The 19,061-nt window shown below is 38.7% G+C and overlaps 1 protein-coding gene across 1 annotated transcript; it reads right to left on the bottom strand.

The window, feature by feature from the left end:
* Positions 1-8,813: 8,813 nt before the first annotated feature.
* pdp1 (pyruvate dehydrogenase phosphatase catalytic subunit 1) lies at positions 8,814-17,793 on the bottom strand. The gene is made up of 2 exons (XM_056267706.1): positions 17,680-17,793; positions 8,814-10,839 (listed from the first exon to the last, which is right to left on the bottom strand). Exon 2 carries the CDS (start codon positions 10,810-10,812, stop codon positions 9,253-9,255), a length of 1,560 nt encoding a protein of 519 aa, XP_056123681.1. The 5' UTR covers positions 10,813-10,839; positions 17,680-17,793; the 3' UTR covers positions 8,814-9,252.
* Positions 17,794-19,061: the final 1,268 nt, after the last annotated feature.

The raw sequence follows: 19,061 nt of genomic DNA, 5'->3' as shown, positions 1-19,061 counted from the left end.
AAATCTAAGGCCTGGTTTCACAGACAGGGCATATCAGTGCAAGTTGCTTTCAGTTCAAACAGTTCAAACTTGCATTTTAGTCTGGGACTAGGCTTAAAGGAGCATTTCACCCGTGGGAACATTAATCTTTATTGAAAGTGGGTCATATCTAGTTGAAATGTAAAATAAATTTAGAATTTGGTGCCTTCTTGACCAAGGAAAGACAGAAAGTAACTTTAGGGCGCATTTGTCTGAAAGACAACAACTCCCACAATGCACCACATTGCAAAGCTCCGCAAGCCACTCCCACTAATCCAGAACAGCGCTACCACCAGAGCTAGAAATTCATTTCACACAAAATTAATTTCTAGTTAGTTGGCAAACTCATTAGTGAATTACTCCTCGTTTGTATTTCTTTCGAAATGGTGAATTATTGCATGATACTGCGATGTTCAGTCAGAACATATGTGGTGCGAAACTAGGATGGTTCACAACACAAACGTTCGTGTACTCGTCTGATTCAGAGATTTCGTCCAGGAGAAATTGCCTTCTTTACAGCAGACGGACTCTATCTTTGCATCCGTAGGTGCACAGTGAGAGCACAGGCACCACCAGTCCACCCCAGCTCGATCCAGTCCGGGCTCCTTGTCCGTGACTGACAGGCAGCCGCCTCCTGTTCCTCCATCAGCCTCAGCTGCTCTTCGCTATATGCGGCTTGTAAAAGTAGCCACGAACATCTGATTCGAGCATCAGACTTTCAAAATCCTCTTCTTCCATATCATATTGAGTAGCTACATTTCGCCATTGTCGTAACTTCACATCTGTCTCCACAGCGCCTGTTAGCTTAGCTTAAACAAGATGGAGGATATTGTTTTTAGTTTCAAAAAGTGAAGTCCCACCCACTGATCTGTAATAGGTCTGTAGCGTGAGTGGGTCCCACTCCCGGGGAAAACGAGGAACGAGTGTTTGTAGTCTCAACCCCTCTACAAAGATATGGGACTTCCTGCTTAGAATGACGCAAAATTACGATTTTTACATCATTATAAGCAGGAACTGCAACACTGAAATCCTTATTTCTCCCGTCTCAGGGGAAAATGAGGGAATAATGCACGACCATTCAAAAATATGACTGGGTTTCTAACGATACAAAGCTTAATGCAAATGGGTGAAGTGTCCCTTTAAGCATTGTCTGTGAAACAGGGGGTAAGTGCATTTAAATAAATGTCCAATAGTCCAATGTCCTAATGACCAGTTTCTGATTGAGAGAATGAGTCAGTGGAACAGATGAGTTTCTCTGGAATGGATGTTTAGTGAGGATGATATCTGGCGTGAGAATGAATCATCATGCTTACAGTAGCAGCTAGCAGGCCTATCTTACTTCAGACAATCTGGGCTCTCTGTCCTAGAAAAAACATGAATAAATATGAAATAATATTAAACCTGCTTCTACAACACTACTTATCAAAATACAACACACCCATACAAATCTATCTATCCGCTGTTTGAATCTATCTATGTTTTGACCACCAACCTTAACATTTTCCAGACTCGTAGGCCTACCGCCATCAGTAGCACCTCATTGCAGTACACGAGATCCAGGGGGCGGAGTTGGATCCAGATCTAAGGGGTGGAGTGGGGTAGGATTAGGGGTGGGGTTATGGATCAGGGTGTGGAGATGGGTAGGATTAGGGGTGGGGTTAGGGATCAGGGTGTGGAGATGGGTAGGATTAGGGGTGGGGTTAGGGATCAGGGGGCGGAGATGGGTAGGTTTAGGTATTTGTAAGGTGGGAGGAGTTGGATCTGGATCCAATTCCTCCCCCTGGATTTCATGTTCTGCAGTGAGGACCATCTCACCGCCGTCCACACACCGACACACTAGTCAAACTTTCACGAGTCACGACATATTGGAGTTTGCTCAAAGTTATTTATACAGTCTCTGGTTTGCCTTGCTGCATATAAGAAGAACCGTTTTAATCGAGTAAAATAAGCAACACATATCTGCGTCAACGTCATTATTTAACTTCAGTCGGTCAATTGTACGTACACACATGCAGATCAGCCTACTCTATTTGTCAATCATCATTTCAATCTCCACATGATATATAGCCTACAAGTAATGAACGCACACCTTAGATAGTATAAAAACAAAAACCATTCGACACGAGCGTTATATTACAGATATAAACATTTCACGTCGGTTTTGATAGCCGCACGAGGCATTTGCAATTGTTGGCCATTGGCGCCCCCGGGTGGAGAATTTGACAATATGCAAATAGCACGAGTAAAACCTCGTTTCTTTATTTCCATAAATTTTTATACAGAATTAATTTCCTAGATTTCTGCTGCAGGAATCAAGATTGTGTCTGCAAACTTTTTGGATACCTTTGTTGAGTTTTGTAAATGGGTCATTCTACAGAAACGTCCACTTTTGGTATGGCAAGATGTCTTAAAATGTATTTCTTTTTCTAACATTTAAACTTACACCACATTATTAGATTACCCTTTGACTTTATGAATATGCATAAATGACAGCTTAATGATTTTTTAATATTTTTTGTGCATTTATTTAAAGATCGCATGTACCATTTTTTTTGTCACTGGTGTTACCTTACTTCTTTGGCAATATTAAATGTTTTTATGAAATATTATTTCCATTTTTTTCAGCACATGTAGTCAGAGTTACCAAAAAATAATAATAATGCAACAAATAAGGAGATTATGTTTTATTTATTTTAATCAGGTTTGTTAAAAGTGTGCTTGAATGAGGTTAGTTCATTTGCGCAACCTTGTTTTTGCTATAACAATGAAAATATTTGAAAACCAGTTAAAAATCAAGTAATGATGCAATCCTTTAAATCTTAACTTTTGAGTGTAGCAGAATTAAATGGATGTAAAATTATTGTCATGTCACATATGGCATTGTATTTAATGTGACAGAAAAAAAGACGGTAACACCAGTGACACAATGAATCACCAATGACATGCACAAGACCAAATATCATTATTCTTCAACTATAATTAAGTAGATGAGACTAAATTGTTACATTTGGCATATGATCTAAATGAATAGCTTTGAGTAGAGTTTATCTATAAATGGGAGTCACTGGTGTTACCCATAAGAAAGGTGACACCAGTGACAGTAACACCAGTGACAATTTTCATGAAAAATTCATTTTACAAAATGGCTGCTGCAAGGTATCAAACCACATGTTGTAACTAAATTAAGTAGTTTAATCCATTTGTATTCTAATTTTTTTTACAATTATTACCTAACAATAAATTAGGTCATACCAGTTACTTCAACTAAAAGCTTCATATGAAATCATGAGATAAATGAGAATATTTCTGATAACTGAAAAGAGACAGAGGATTTATTATGGGCTTTTCTTCATAGAAATTCAGGAAATTTGAAGAAGGAAGTCAAGTGATGTCATCAGTGTGATTTTTATTTCAAAATAAGAGATTTTTGTTTAACGGTAACACTAGTGACACAACTCCAGGGGACCACTACTTTCATTATAAATTGTATAATATTTATTCTGCATTTCGTTTTTTTTATGTCATTTACACAGTAGCGTAGAACGCGCGGAAAACGCGTGCTTGCTAGAAATAGAACCGAAGCTTATTTTTCACGCGAGACGCAAGCGTGTTTGAAGCGTTTCCAGGCAAAATAGAATAGGAAAAGATGTTTATATGTTATTTATTTTGTACACGAAAACATATTAATAAATTACATTTTGATGGTTGAAAGTCTAGGTTTTGACATAAATTCAGATACAAATATAATTTATAAATAAATAAATAATCATCAATTTTCAAATATTGCACCTGTCAATACAGAAAGAAATATTCCGTAGTCTATTTTGCTGTCAATAGTGCTGACAGTGTCTTTATCAGTAGGCTTTATATTTATGCTTAACATGAAGTAGCCTATTAGTCACATATGAATTAAGTCACCTAGCAGAGCCGCGTCAGACACGTTTCTGGTGTGCACAGAAAACGCGACGCAGCCGCCACGCAGCTGACACGCAACAGAAACGCCACGCTCACGCCACGCAGCCAGTGTGTCACCGGCCTAACATTTATTCATTTAGTTGACGCTTTTTATCCAAAGCGACTTACAATTGCATATGTACACTCACTCATTACTTGTAAATGGGCATTTCTCAGATTAAGGGCCAGATTTTGGGTTGCTGCAATTTTGAAAATTAAAATCCCAAATTTGACTAATTGGTAGGCCTATACATCAAATTATCAGTCCTTAAGTCAGGTACAATGTTATGAGCTTGGTTGAGACCATAAGATAAGGGAATTTATGATTTTTTGCCATTTTTTTATGTCAAGTAAATGTGTCATTACCATCACATCATCGAATAGCCTATGTAAAACAATAAAACTTAAATGATAAATCAGTGCTTTTAAAACATTTTGTGGTTTCACATGGAATCTATTTTATCTTGAACTTAATGGGATTGTTGATTTTTACTTGCAAGATGAATTATAGTCACTTAAGTATACATTTCTGATTCATCAATCTACCCTGGCTTGGAATATAAGCTTATTTTAAGTGAATGCCATATATCAAAACTTTTTTAATACAGTGATAATTTAGACTGTCCAACTTTGTCAGAAATATATAATTCTAGGATGTTTTTTGTAATTTATACATCATTTATTGTCAAAAATATGTATGGTAATGGTGATGGTGATGAGATTGCAGTTCTGGTAATGACAGTTTGTTGCGGTGATGACAAATCCACCAGCTATTAATTGGTTTAAACCTCAAAACATAGTTTAATCTGATTATGGAAGACCAAACAGGAACTGTGTGTATCTGCCGTCATCACCACCACAACCTGTCATTACCAGCACAAGCTGTAATGTGCTGGGAATGAATGACTGTGCTGGGAATGACAATTTAGTAAAAAAAAACTAGCCTTGCTAGCAAAGATGATGACTAAGCAAGTGTAGCTAGCTTTCTACATGTAATGTACACTTTTTTAACTAATAAAGTGATAAAAATAATCCAAAAACGTTTAAAAATACAGAAATACAACACATATGGTAATGACGCATAATAAGTGTACATGCCCAACACAAAGAATAAAGAGTAAATTTATTACTTTTCTGGACATCAAGGCATCAGTCTTGCAGCTTGAAATCCATGCGCTCCACTATGCTATTAGGTTACCATGGCTACCAAATAAACCTTTGATGAAAAAACTGTTAAAAAGTGCCTTTATGCAGAGCGTGTTGGTAATGACAGCTAAACCATGGGACAGGTAGAAATTAAGCAAAATAAAGTACAAAATGCATATATATGCTTAATCTGTGCATGTAGTTTTTTAGTTCAGGTAACATTTAATTCATATGCATTTTTTTAATTAATTTGTGATAAATAATGTTTGAGATTTGTTACGACAAGTGAAAACTCTGGTGGCGGACAACACCAAAACACAGATATTGTACCACAAAACACCAATAAAATGTGTTAAAATCATTAGTAAGAGCCATAAAATAAGTCTAAGCTTGTTTTTGTTTATACTAATTAGTGGTGCTAAAATGTATTAGATTGAATTAGTTTTTAATAGAATTACGCCCTCTGGACAGAAATAGGCCCGAATTCTGGGAAATACCCAAATAAAATAGATCCTCCGATCATTTCTGATGAAACGTTCAATGACCTCCTCGTGCAGTTGTTGTGCGTCCTGCTTAGGATGAATGAGCAGCTCCTTGTCTATGGCAATAGATGCCAGTGCAGAGAGTCGTGTTTGTCCAGTTGTATTCCTTAAATACGTTTTGATGCGCTTGAGAGCGGAGAAAGATCGCTCAACTGATGCGGTGGACACTGGAATGGTCGCGATCAAGCATGTGAGGGCATAAAGCTGACATTTACTGACATTGCTCACAACCCGGCGAATTTTCAAACGGCTGATGACATCAGCGGGGGCTAGCGCCGTTACACATCGCTGCCCCCCTGGGGCGTTCTGTCAATGCGCATCAAATTTTGATTGGCTAATGATACACGTCAGTCAAAGTTAAGATCAAATGGGAAATGGCAGCTAGTGCTGGTCCACGGAGCTGTGATGCGTTTAGATGACCATATGGAAAATCCAGCTCAGCCTCAACAAAATAACCATATTCTTTCAGGAAACATTATCGTGAAAAAAAAAAAAAAAAAATTTTTTTATATATTAATTATATATTATTTTATATTATTTTTGGACAGGGCAGCAGAGAAGGCCCTGATGGCCATGACAGTCCACCTCTGCATTTACATAATATATTAGATAGTTATGTATGCATTACTGTATTTTAAATGGTGTAAAAACCTGTTATTGACCTCAAAATAAAGCATTTTCCCTCTGTACATGACTGTGGGGACGAGCACTTCTGTGGTGTTTGGAATTCTATATAATTAATAAAAAATAAAATATTGCCACTTGATGGCTCAAGAAGGTGTAATTGTTCAAATAACAGTTTTATTTTAAAATGTAAAGAAATTGTAATTCTAAAGTGTTTTTTTTTTATTGTAATATTTCTGTAAAGGCTAGGGACAGAAAAATGGACATTTCCGTAGAATGACCCAAATGCAAGACTCCTCTTCTGGACTAATAATGTCAGAATGAAAGTAAGATTGTTTACTGTTTCCCCTCCCCCTCCCCCTCGGGTCAATGACCCCTTTTGTGGATAAAGATATGGAGCAGGGATCTATAACATTTTTATATCAAAGTCTTTCCTAGAATAATGTGTATAGTAGGCCTGCCATATTAATAATTCACTGTTCACAAGTTTGGGGTCAGTAGCATTTCTTCTCCCCAGACAGTTCTTTAAAGAATCATGAAATGAAATATTAAGCAGCATAAGGTTTTCAATATTGATAAGAAAAGTTTTTTAAAGCACCAAATCTGATTTCTGAAGGATCATGTGACACTGAAGACTTGAGTAATGGCTGCTGAAAATTCAGAAGCCTTGTAGGTATTTGGGTTAGGCCCATTAAATACTATGCAGATATGTGTGTCCTAGAATCCACTAAACTCTTGACATTTAAAGTTTCAGAATTGCCATGTCATGACAGAGCCTTATGATAGACTGACCTACTTAAAGTTTGCCAAACTAGAAACTGTGATCTGACACCATGATGACTTGACCCCTGTCCCTGAACCAACTGCTCTGTTTGGGCAGCCTTCCAAAAATACACACAAAGTTCAATCATTCATACTAAATAAATGTGTATTCCTAGAATGAAACGCAACTTCTGGCAACAAAAGTCACCTTGATCTGTTTGGATTTCCTTGCCTGGACTGTTCAGCTTAGAAACTGAAACCTTTACACTGCATGCACTAATTTCAACAAAATACAAAAATAGGTTATAGCATTTTTATTAAAACATTTTAAATACAAAAAGCAGGAGTACTCGCACAAGCCATGCCCATGCACCAGCACATAGTAGTATAATATTGTTAAATTGTGACATGCTGCAAAATATTGTTAAACATACTGAACATTTCAAACTTAAGCCGCAGCATACATTTACTTAAAGTATTAAGTAATTCCAATATAAAGCTGTCTCTATTTACACTTTAGCAAGCCTATAATTTTGTAACAGTATTACTAACACTGATTGCTGATTGACTATCATTCAAAACATCTCATGTGGTAATCAGCTGTGTTCTTGTGCAAGAGATGGGAACATACAGGCAAGAAAGTACAATTACACAGAGATATGGTTTTAACCTTGTTCAATAACCCTCGGACCAAAAATATAACATTGAACTCAAGTTCTAATCTGTACCCTGGGGCCAGTAATCACTTGAAAAATGTTGTGACACCTGGAAAAAAACCGCATATCAACTCAATTACTTGGAAACACAATCCATAAAGCAAATTGTTCAGGTTCAGATTTCCCCACAGCAGTGTAAGCATACAGGTGTGTTTGTGCATCTTACAAGAAGGGTTTGTTGTCATTAACCGGTTTCTTTAAATACCTGTCCCTCACCTTTCAGAGAACCCTCCACACCTCAGTAAACAGAATTTCAGCAATGGCCAAGCAATGGCAGCATTATAAATAAAGAATCACTGTCAGAGGGAACTGAAGTATGTGAAAGTAATTTTGTTATTAGCAGTGACAGGTCTCTTATTACGTTACACATGTATGGAACTTTTGCCTTCCTGTACAAACCATCAAATGGCCAACTTCTGGTTCCATTTACAGGTAAAAAAAAATATATATATTAAGCAGACCTCTTTATCAGGATTTTTACAGTAATGGGAATATAATTTGGTTGAATTTAAAGATGTACTTCATTAAAAACTGCATCTATTAAAGCCATGCTGTTCAAAAAAAGAGAACTTAAGTCAAAAAGAATGCAAATGGTACTAACATAAAGCACTTAGAAAATGAAAGATTCTGAAAAACATTCGTCACTGCATTAGCAACTAAAATAAAACATCTGTCATCATTTACTCACCCTCATGTCGTTTCAAACCTGTATGACTTTATTTTCCATCTGCACAGCGCAAAAAAACAAAAACTAAGAAAAAAAAAGTATTTTGTAAGTCAATGTGTCCAAAATAACACCGACTGTCACTGGGGCATTTTTTTAAAAATATATCATTTTTGAACACAGAAAAGAAAAAAGTCATACAGGTTTGGAATGACATGACGGTGAGAAACTAATGACAATTTTATTTTTTGGGTGAACCATCTTCTCATTATTCCACATATCTGTTACAGAGCATTCTAATTAAAAAGTACTTATATGGACCTATTTCGTTTGATATTCTCTTTCTTTCAAACTCATTTTTTAATTAGATTTGTTTTACTTTCCTTTTTCATTCGTTCAAAAGTTAAAAGCATTCAACATAAAAGATAATTTTGGCACACTACAGTCATCCTCACTATTTAAAGTCTCTCCTCAGTGCAAAATCTGCTAAATCTACATTAGTAAATCTCACCAGATATGAGATTTCCAGTCTTAATTTATGGTTTTGTGTTGCATTTTGACTGTTTAATCGTGATAGCGGGTCTGTGGTGGGCTCAGCATAACCTTTTCTGTTTAGCTTCATTCCACATGTAACATTGGGAATCAACGCCACTCACCCCTTTAAGGCAGCTGCCATGCATATGTGAAAATAAAAATGAACATTAAAATGTAATACATTCCACTGGTATAGGTAACATTTTGCTGTGCTGATATTACTGATAATACAACGATGAGATTGTGCACAGGATATGTAACAGAGCGTGTGGACGAAAGAGTAGGCCCACTTTTACTGTCCGCCTATGACATGTGGGTTAAACTGCACTATAATGATAGTGATATCATCCCTGTACATGCGAGCTAAATCCTCTGGCAAGCTTAAAGTCTTTGACAACCTCTCATGGTCCACCAATCCAAACTCATTACTCCCCACCGCGTGCCGAATCAGGTGTGTAGCTGCATTCTGGTCCTCGAAGGTGGAGGAGATGCGAGCCTTCCTTTCCTGCAACAATCCCTGCATCTGACCCAGGGTCACCTTAAAGCCACCAACACTGACTGGCTGCTGCTGGTGCACTCCAGTGAGATGTTCACCCACAATCCTCACCACCTCCTGCCTGTGTAGCGTTTCCCACAGCCCGTCCGAGCCCAGCACCAGGAAACGATCCTGTGGACGAAGGCGGTGTCGTATCACCTCCGGTGCCGCAGTAAGGTAGGGTGGCGTGTGGTAGTTGGGTGGGATGAACTTGGCATGCTCATTCTCATGGAGCTGGTCCGGTCCGGACTCAAGAACACGGCGCTGCAGCTCGATGCTCCACTTGAATTTAACGTCGCCGAAAGCGCGAAATGGCATGAGTAACCCCAAGAGACGATCCTGCTTCACCACAGTCTTGGCCTCGGAAAGCGGGTGCTCGGACCGCACGCGATGCACCTCGGATTCGTTCTGCGCGTTGTGGTCATTGGAGAGCGTCAAGGCAGAAAAAGAGCCATCGGGTTCTTGTACGCCCAGGACTGCACGGCCATCTCCAGTGTTGGCAACATGCAGCTCATTACCATCGATGTGTGCAACGCATGCGGTAGCACCTGAAAATGCCACACGAAGCATCCAGTAGTGCAAGAACGCATTTTGGTCGCCAACCTGTGCTTCGAGGGACATGTCATTGTCCAACCTTTTAAAGGCACTCACAAGAGCTTCAACAACATCAGGTTGCTCCCCAGGAACGCTCAGGTCCAGAAGCTCCTGCCAGTATGTGCGCAAACTGGAAAAGTAGAGCCGTGAGGCTTCCTTGCTGAAGTAGTCGTTGGGATGCTTGTGCCACTGCAGAATTGGGTGAACAGGTCGTCCGTTCTCCACGGCGTTCTCCAGCTCCGTCAACGTCTCATGCGGCAGCAACGAAACAGCAATGTAGTAAAAGAGCCGCTCGCTGAGCGCCTGAGCACAAGCGCAGCCTGCGTGGCCATCGAATACTCCGTAAAGCATGCCGCGCGTCTGCAAGCAAGTCGCTGCACTTCTCCGATCCTCAATTGGTGCGTTTGCCGGTAGCTGGTTGCTGTCAAAGCCCATGACTGAACTAAGGTTCTTGCCATCAAACTCAGGAACTTTGAATTTGTATTCATTTGCCTTTAGGATGCTGTTTACCTGAGGTGGGGTCAGGTAGTAGGTTTGCCTTGCAGGTGAGGTCCTGTATCCCCGTGACTGGTGCCGCCATCTTTGAACAAAACTACGTGGCTGAGTTGCATTGGTGCAGAGATGAGACGACAGACTGCAGTTTTGGCATGTTATAGCTGGCACCAGGATTTGACCAAATCTCCTGCCATGGATGACCCTGAACACCTGGGAGGTAGCAGCCATGATGATTTGACCTTACCCTCAAAGAACCTGCAGGAAAACCACAGCACAATTACACAAATTAAACAAAACTAAGATTTTACACTTGCCTGGATTTCAAGTCTCGATAGTCAGGATGCCATGATTATCAAGTTCTTTAGTCTTGATGTAAAAACAATTCAAATTACTGTAGTCATCAGAAGATTACTCTCATTGACTAAATCAAGGCTAAGGTCGAGACATGGAAAATCCATTCCGTTCAGGATGGGAGAGTGACCCAAGGCTATTTATAGTCCCATGTTACATTCTTGGCATTGGACACATTGACACACTGTCCCACTGTCCTATTACTATCCCCTGTAACATTTAGCCATTACATAAAGAGATAAGAGTTGCAAGAGATGAGAACAGATATGTACAGGGTGCACATCACTGAAAACACTAAAAGCACAAATAATGACTGTAACAATATCTAATAGACGAAACGCCGCGATGAGTTTAACACGGATCATAGATCATATACGGACTGGAGTTTTTTTGGACATAGTTTATATATTCTACAGTAGTAGTGCTCTAAACATGAACCAGCACAGTGTATGCACAAAAATTTAATCACTTCTTCATTTGAAACAGACTATTATGTGCAAATAAGGATACTGATACAGCCGTACGTCTGATCATGAACGTGATGGCACGATGAATTCTGATACACAAGTAGAGACACAGATGTAGACCGAAAATTCAAAGAACAATGGACGAAAAAAGTGACTATGCCTTTATTCTTTCTGTGTTAAACTGACGTGTGTCATTTGTTCAGACACTGTAGTGCTTGTAAATGTAATGAAAATATTATTAAACCTTTTAAATGTTCTTCCGAGTTTCTCCCTCGTTCTTGTGAGTTTGTTGTCATATATTTTTTAAATGCATCAAGGTGCCCTCAACTCATATTTTAATATTCACATGTCTGTATAATAAGTCAAATCAAGTCACCTTCATTTATATAGTGCTTTTTACAGTACAGATTGTTTCAAAGCAGCTTTACAGTGGTAATAGGAAATGCATGACAATTGTTCTGTAAACAACAATAAACAATGATTGTTTTGGCTTTACAGCAGCTCTAGAAGAAAGTCATTGTCTAGCTTAAAGCTGCAGTCCGTAGCTTTTTTTGGGTTAAAAATTATCCAAAATACATATTTGAGAAAATACATAACCAGCCAGTGTTCAAAACTCTCTGCTTGCCTTAGCTCGATTCAAAACGGTAAGCTTGTAATAATGTTTTTAATTCCAGTGGTACTGGTGGATTTCTGCGGGAGATTAGCACATAAAGGAGGAGTCTCGGCTAGTATAGGCTATATTGCGAGTGAGGATGCTGGAGGTGGAGATTTATAGCCTTTTCTCACAGCACTTAATATAATTAAACTTATCAATTTGATGGTGGATCCAGAAAGGTTCAAACGACAATCACCAGTGACAACAGATTCACCCACTGTAAAATGCAAAAGACTTCGTTCGGACCTCGGAGTGGCTACAGAAAAAAAAGAGACTGCAACCGGACCCATGCGAAAACAAAGATATGTATCGGAAGGACATTACATGTAGTCACGCAATGCTGACGTTGTTAACATTAACAATTTGAGAACAAACTATAATTTGCACGGTTTTGCATGATATGATAAGCGATTGTTAGATTTAATCAGCGCGATTTACTGCAATGTCAGAACCAGAACAAAAGTGGATGTTTCTTAATTGTTCAGATGACATTTTCCGGAGAAAATGATTATGTTGGTCATACTTCCAAAAACAATAATCTGTGATTCTGAATGCCAGTATCGACACCGGTGCGGTGACTGACAGCTGCACACTCTCCTCAAACATTGTGTTCATCCGCGCTGTGTCGTGTCGAACTACAACTCACGTAAAGTTGATAATTCCGCGAATAACTGCAATTGCAGATTTTGAACAGAGATGGCGACAAAGAGGAAAAACTGCAGACTGCAGCTTTAAGTAAGTTTTTAATTGATTCATTTCCGTTGTAAAAATCATTAGTTATTATCTTAGGGGCCGCTTCCACAACACCGCTTTCAACTGAAAACAGAAAACTTTTAATGCGCTCTGGCAGTTCATTTACACGACAATGGTGTTTTGGTGGCCTGAGAATGCAAACTTTGAAGTAGGTTTCAAAGTGCAAGTTTTTAAAATGGGTTTTGAAAGCGATACCGTTATTATCTCCGTGTAAACTTCAAAAACGTGAATCTGTGAAAACGGTGAAGACATGCATATTACGCGTTTAGTCTATAGGCATGCACATTTGAATGCACGGGCATATAGTCTTTCTTTACAAAGTGACATTGCCAATTACTTGGGTGACATGCATAATACAGCGTTTAAATTAGTTTCCGCGGATGCGTGTGAACAGGAATCATTTTGATCTCCTTTCATCTGTACAGAGGAAAAACGTGTCGTGAAAAAAAAACTTTTGTTGTTTCGATGAGGCCTTCACAGTAGAGGTCTACACGGAGCACCTGAGACCCGAGGAGCCGGGACCCGTACGGGTTCGGGTCTATATTTTAAATCAGGGTTCCTCAAACTCGGTCCTGGAGGGCCACTGTCCTGCAGAGTTTAGCTCCAAGCCTCCAACCCTGATCAAACACACCTACCTGTGAGTTTCTATCCTGAAGACCTTGATTAGCTTGCTCAGGTGTGTTTGATCAGGGTTGGAGCTAAACTCTGCAGGACAGTGGCCCTCCAGGACCGAGTTTGAGGAACCCTGTTTTAAATGGTCAGCTGGGTCCGGGTCGGGTCACAATCTATTACTTCGGGTCCCAGGTCAGTTTAAAATTGTGTTTAATACCAGAGTCGATTGGACTCGGAGAACACCCGGCCGTGATCAGAGTCAGTCAGCACTGCTTGTGTGTTTTTTGTAACTTGCAACTTGTAAAATTAGGATAAGAAAAGTGTGAGTCGGGGTAAAAAAAGGTAAAAAAAAAAAAAAAAATACGCTAAAAAGCTCTTCAGGTTGCTCAAGGCAGCAAGCGCGTCATGTTTCTATGGCAACCAGAGCTTCTGCAGTGACACAATAGAGAGCCTAAGTCCCTCCCCTCCGCTTCCGGCTCATGGGACCTCATTTCGGAAAAGAATATGTATGGTAGTCAATGCCGAGAGACAACTTATCTTTTTATTCCTTCTGAACTGTGCCCTGAATTACACATATGATGTTTGTCAATTTAAAAGATAATTCTGAAAGTCAAGAAAGTCGCAGTTTGTCATAAAACAGAAGAGTAGCATTTAGTTTTATGTAAAAATCGCTCAATGAACTACATCTCCCGGGAAGCGAAACGACGAGCAAGATACATTGCCTGTATGTGTGCAGTCTGGTACAAAACACTCAGGCATGACGGCGTAACGTTACGATTATAACGTAAGACTATAGAAAAAATTACAGACATTAGCTTCAGTAAAGTTAGCTTCATTCATTGAGAGAAAATGTGCGCCTTTTGGGTTTGTAGTCTTTGTAATTACGTATTTTCACAGTCTTATACCTCAACAGTTTTACATCAAACTGCGACTTTCTTGACTTTAAAATCTATCTTTTAAATTGACAAACATCATATGTGTAATTCATCGCACAATTCAAACGAGATCATAATATTGTTGTCTCTCGCCATTCATACAATATTTTTCCGAAATAAGGTCCCATGGTGGTCGACGGGAAGGGGAGGGACTTAGGCTCTATATGACTTTACCAATTGACGATTGGCTCTTTCACTTAAAAGGCGGGACTTATTCCACCAAGCTTTACACTTTCTCCCATTTTTATAATAATATGAATGAACCGTCTTGTTTAATCTTAAAGTTTTGGTGGTCAGACTCAGCGCAGAGATGATAGCAAATAAATAATGCTAACGTCAGCGATTTAGTGTCTAATATGTGACAATCAGGTCCAGTCGGGTCTGTGTCTTCCCGCCGGGTTTGGGTCCAGCTTTCAAATAATAGACGGGTCCAGGTCGGGTCCGGGTAGTACATTTATGGCATTTCTCGGATCTGTCCGGGTCCAGCTTTTGAAATAATAGACGGGTCCATCCAGGTCAGTTCCGTGTAGCACATTACGGGTCCCTTTGGGTTCGGGTACAAATTTTTACCTCTACTACACAGGGCTGGGCGATAAAACAGTATCAGTATTTATCGACGGTATACCATTGCATTGTCGGTAACAATATAAAAAATGTTCGATATAGTGCTCGATATTTTCATTTAACGAGTTCGTTTGCCCATAAAATCTTTAATATATTGGGTTAAACTTATTTGGCTTGCTGTCCACTGGAGAGGGGCTCGATGAAGCAGCTTCAACTCGATATGACGCATGCGTTTTAAACACCGCATTTACTTTTTACTGTGGCGTCGACGTCATTACTGTGCCACTAACCAATGAGAAGAGTTATGGGCGGGGCTACACCCAGGTGCGGCCCCGCCTTGATCGACGTCATCACTTTGCCACTAACCAGCCCGATCTGCAGGCTGCAGCCAGGTGTACTTGACATCAAATGGCAAACGTAATGAAAGCGGAACAAAAACTGCGCTACTCATTATTTTGTGCTTCACGCTCAGTTTGGACCAATGTCAGTGCAGCGCGGGCCGATCTTGATCAAGAGACCATGTTACTACACAGACAGCGCTAAGAGATCCAGTAAAGAAAGCATTTGAATTCGTCACAGAAGTAATAACATCTCTGCTAGATCTAGTGAGAAACATTAAAATTTCTCCTTACGGATCAAACAGCGCTGACGTGGAAACCAGGAGAAAAACTGTGCCATGAATGAACTAGGTATAGGGTTTAAGTCCACAGATCAGCAACATTCACCGTGGATTTAATGTAGCAACACTAACTGTAGCTAACCATGAAAGTTTGGCAGGAATAGTACGTAGAAGTACGTCACACTTCAAAATATTATCATATTTAAATGTTATTTTTAATGTGATGACCAAAACATTATTTGTTCATCCTTTAAAGATTACCCCCATTTATAAAACTAAAATTTTCAAGATGTAGGAAAACTTAATAAATAAATAAAAAATCAAGGTTAATTTCTCTGGCATTTCTTTCTTTTCGCTGTATCAGAAACGTACCGAACCGTGACACCACTGTGTCGTATCGCAACATGACATCATGACTTTGCGTAAACATACACGCCACTTTCAATTCAAGTGGCGTGTTATCTATACGCATTTTGAGCTATCCGCGTGTATGTCCACGCCGAAATCTTTTGCGTGTATGTCTACGCCATTAAATGTCCGAGTGATTCCGCGTGTATGTGTACGCCGTTAAATGTCCGAGCGAAACGAAGCAAAATCTATATCTACATCTGTGGAGCGATATTTCTTTTCCTAGGATGGTAGGAGAAGACTCATAAATGGTATTAACCCCAGTGACGGGTAGGTTTAGGGACGGGGTTGGGGTAGGTCATATATTTATATATACATAATACAGTAATATAACGTTAAGTCAAAGGCGTTGATAAACACGCTGAAAAGCGATTATGCGTGTTGATAGCACGCCAAAAATGAAAATACGAATTGGCGTGTCATACATACGCCATTTCATGAGATCAGTCTGCGTATCAAATTTTGTGAACCATTACACCCCTACTTATTACAGATGTTGATCTACCTCAAAGTTTGCCTTGATTGTTCTACGTTTACACTTTTACATTGCACACATTTTGTAACATTTTATTTAAGTTCAAGAGTTTCTTTAACACTTACTTTTTTTTATCTTAATATAAGACCTAAAGAAGATATTTTTGTTTACATTTTATTTCGTTTTTGACTGCTAAAACGAATATAATTTGTTATTTGCCTTAATAATGTGGATAAATAAATAAAAAACAAGTTTAAATTCAAACTTTTTTACTTGTCTTAAAAAAAAAGGCTATAAAAGAAATTTCAATAATTATTGATACCGAAAGATATGAAACATTATACTGTGATAATTTTTTTTAGCTATATCGCACAGCCCTAGGGGATAGTCTAGTCTAGTTGACACTTCAGGGCTGCGTTGTGGTCGTGGCTAGGCGCAGGTCCATTATCTGATCCGGCATGGATCCGCCTGACTACAGTCAACCTTAATGTGTTGCAGGTCTGCGTTTTATTGGTTGTTTTCTCCCCTTTTCCCACCTTCTACTCTCCCACTTTCCCACAGCTTTACACGCCCATTTCTTGATACTTTTTCAACTCTGAGGTGAGACATTGAGACCCCATCCTTTAGTTTTGACTTCCAATTTGGGGGTTCTTAATAATCTCAAAATATGGCACACCCTTTTGCAAGCACAGTACACATAAGTTATCAGCAAAATGGACACAAGGTTCAAATAAAAGTGCCGTAGGCTACTCTAAAAACAGCACACGCGCTCTTTGGTTACAACTTATTAACAGTTTAAAGAACGAGCTAATACTAGGCTACGAGGCGAATTACATGCAACATATCATATAATCAATATATCCAACGTTACACAACGATTTTAATTTTCAATCTCCAGATAAATCGACAGTTGAAAAAAAAAAGAGAAGATAAAGCTCAGTTGAGTAACTGGCTACTTCGCCCCGTCCACATCACCCAACAGGCTTCTCGCTACTAAGTTGCTATGTTTACATTTGAGCATGGGAACATAATTAAATAGAAATAATCGCAGAGAAGCTTAGTAAATGTCCATGTATATAAAAAATTAATATATCACACAAGGTTTGTATTGTACTGCAACCCCCATGTTTTACTGCGTGACTGTATCGTGAACATATATCAAACGCTAATACGCTGTTTGGAAATCATAGCATACTATCATCGTACGAACTGCATGCGCAACTCATTACCACACAACAAAAGATGAGTATTCTTACCTGAGGATATTAGTGAGTGACTGAGTTTGTGGTCTATGCTAGATTGGGCTACATTTGTTCATAATATGCACTGTTCACCCCGCCCGCATCCTGCGAGTCTAGTTCGCCTCCAGCCCACACCGCCCGGATAAGATGATTGGTTCACTTACGTAGCTGCTTCGTCATCAGAGGTGTAGCTGCGCTTAACCAAACCTTCCTTTTCCGGTAGATATTATAATTAAGACAAAAATAGGATCTAACAAGAAAAATATTTTCTAAATCTCACCTGCACCCAATTCTGGAGAAAATATCACTTGATGTGCACGCAGTGACTAGGTTACTTTGTTTGAAAGGAACAAATGGGAAAAGTGTTTGTTTATTCTCTAAAAATTTTGTGTTCAGGCATATATTCTAAATAGTAATAGCTATAATGACTTTTTTACTTGCAAAACCTGATTATTAACTAACACCAAAGAAATAAATATATGCTGGTGATTTGCCAATAAATTATGTTGCCTAGACCTGTAAATCACAAGAGTATTTTCTCGAAATGGGGCAAATTAAGCCACTTTTGGGTGACCACTTTTTTTCTTTTTTTTTAAGTGATATTTTTATTGCCCTGTCATAGAAACATTCTTATAATTTTAGTTGTCAGGAGAGAGGAGACCCAATGAAGCAAAGGCCGCATCTGAAATCACACTGGAAGAACTTTTGAATGTTGAAGAAGATATTTTGAAGAATGTTTGTAACCAAACAGTTGACTTTCATAGTATTTTTTCCTACGATGGAAGTCAATGGGTGCTGTCAACTGTTTGATTATTTGCATTTTTCAAAATATCTTATTTTGTGTTCAGCAGAAGAAAGAAATGTATACAGGTTTGGAACAACATTTTTGGGTGCACTATCCATTTACTGAAGAGTTTTCTAAACTCCTAACAAAAAGGAAACAAAACACCAATGAAATACACTACACAAAAGCATCAATAAAAACAAAATCTACATAAATAATAAATAAAGTGTAATAAATTTGAATTTATGTGAAGTGAATCAGGGGGGAATTAATTTATTTACAGAGAATACACTTGTCTTAATCCCTGAATTATAGTCTTTTATGTAAATATGCTTATGTAAGACACATGAAAGTCCTAACTGCTAAAATGCTTCTTTACACCGGTGTGTGATATTGGATTGGAACACTATTCTGCTCTTCTTTCAGGAGGTGATTATTAGATGCACAAATAAAAATGAGTGTTTGTTAGAGTCTAAACCCATGGCTATTCAGAAACTCCAGGAAGTAACAGAAAAAACTGAAAAGCTGTTAGTGGGGAACTGAGGACAACATCTCAAAAAAAGGTTAAAAAAGGAATAATGATAATTTCAAATATTAGAAAATTGAGATTGGA

The sequence above is a fragment of the Rhinichthys klamathensis genome, unplaced genomic scaffold (assembly GCF_029890125.1).
Source record: "Rhinichthys klamathensis goyatoka isolate OS25496 unplaced genomic scaffold, OSU_Roscu_1.1 h1tg000262l_1, whole genome shotgun sequence".
Lineage (NCBI taxonomy): Eukaryota > Metazoa > Chordata > Actinopteri > Cypriniformes > Leuciscidae > Rhinichthys > Rhinichthys klamathensis.
The sequence above is the reverse complement of the archived record's forward strand: the minus strand, read 5'-3'. Positions and strand labels throughout refer to the sequence as shown.

Bases quoted from the DNA above. Each gene is read 5' to 3' on its own strand.
- pdp1 (XM_056267706.1), bottom strand. From the start codon at position 10,812: ATGGCTGCTACCTCCCAGGTGTTCAGGGTCATCCATGGCAGGAGATTT.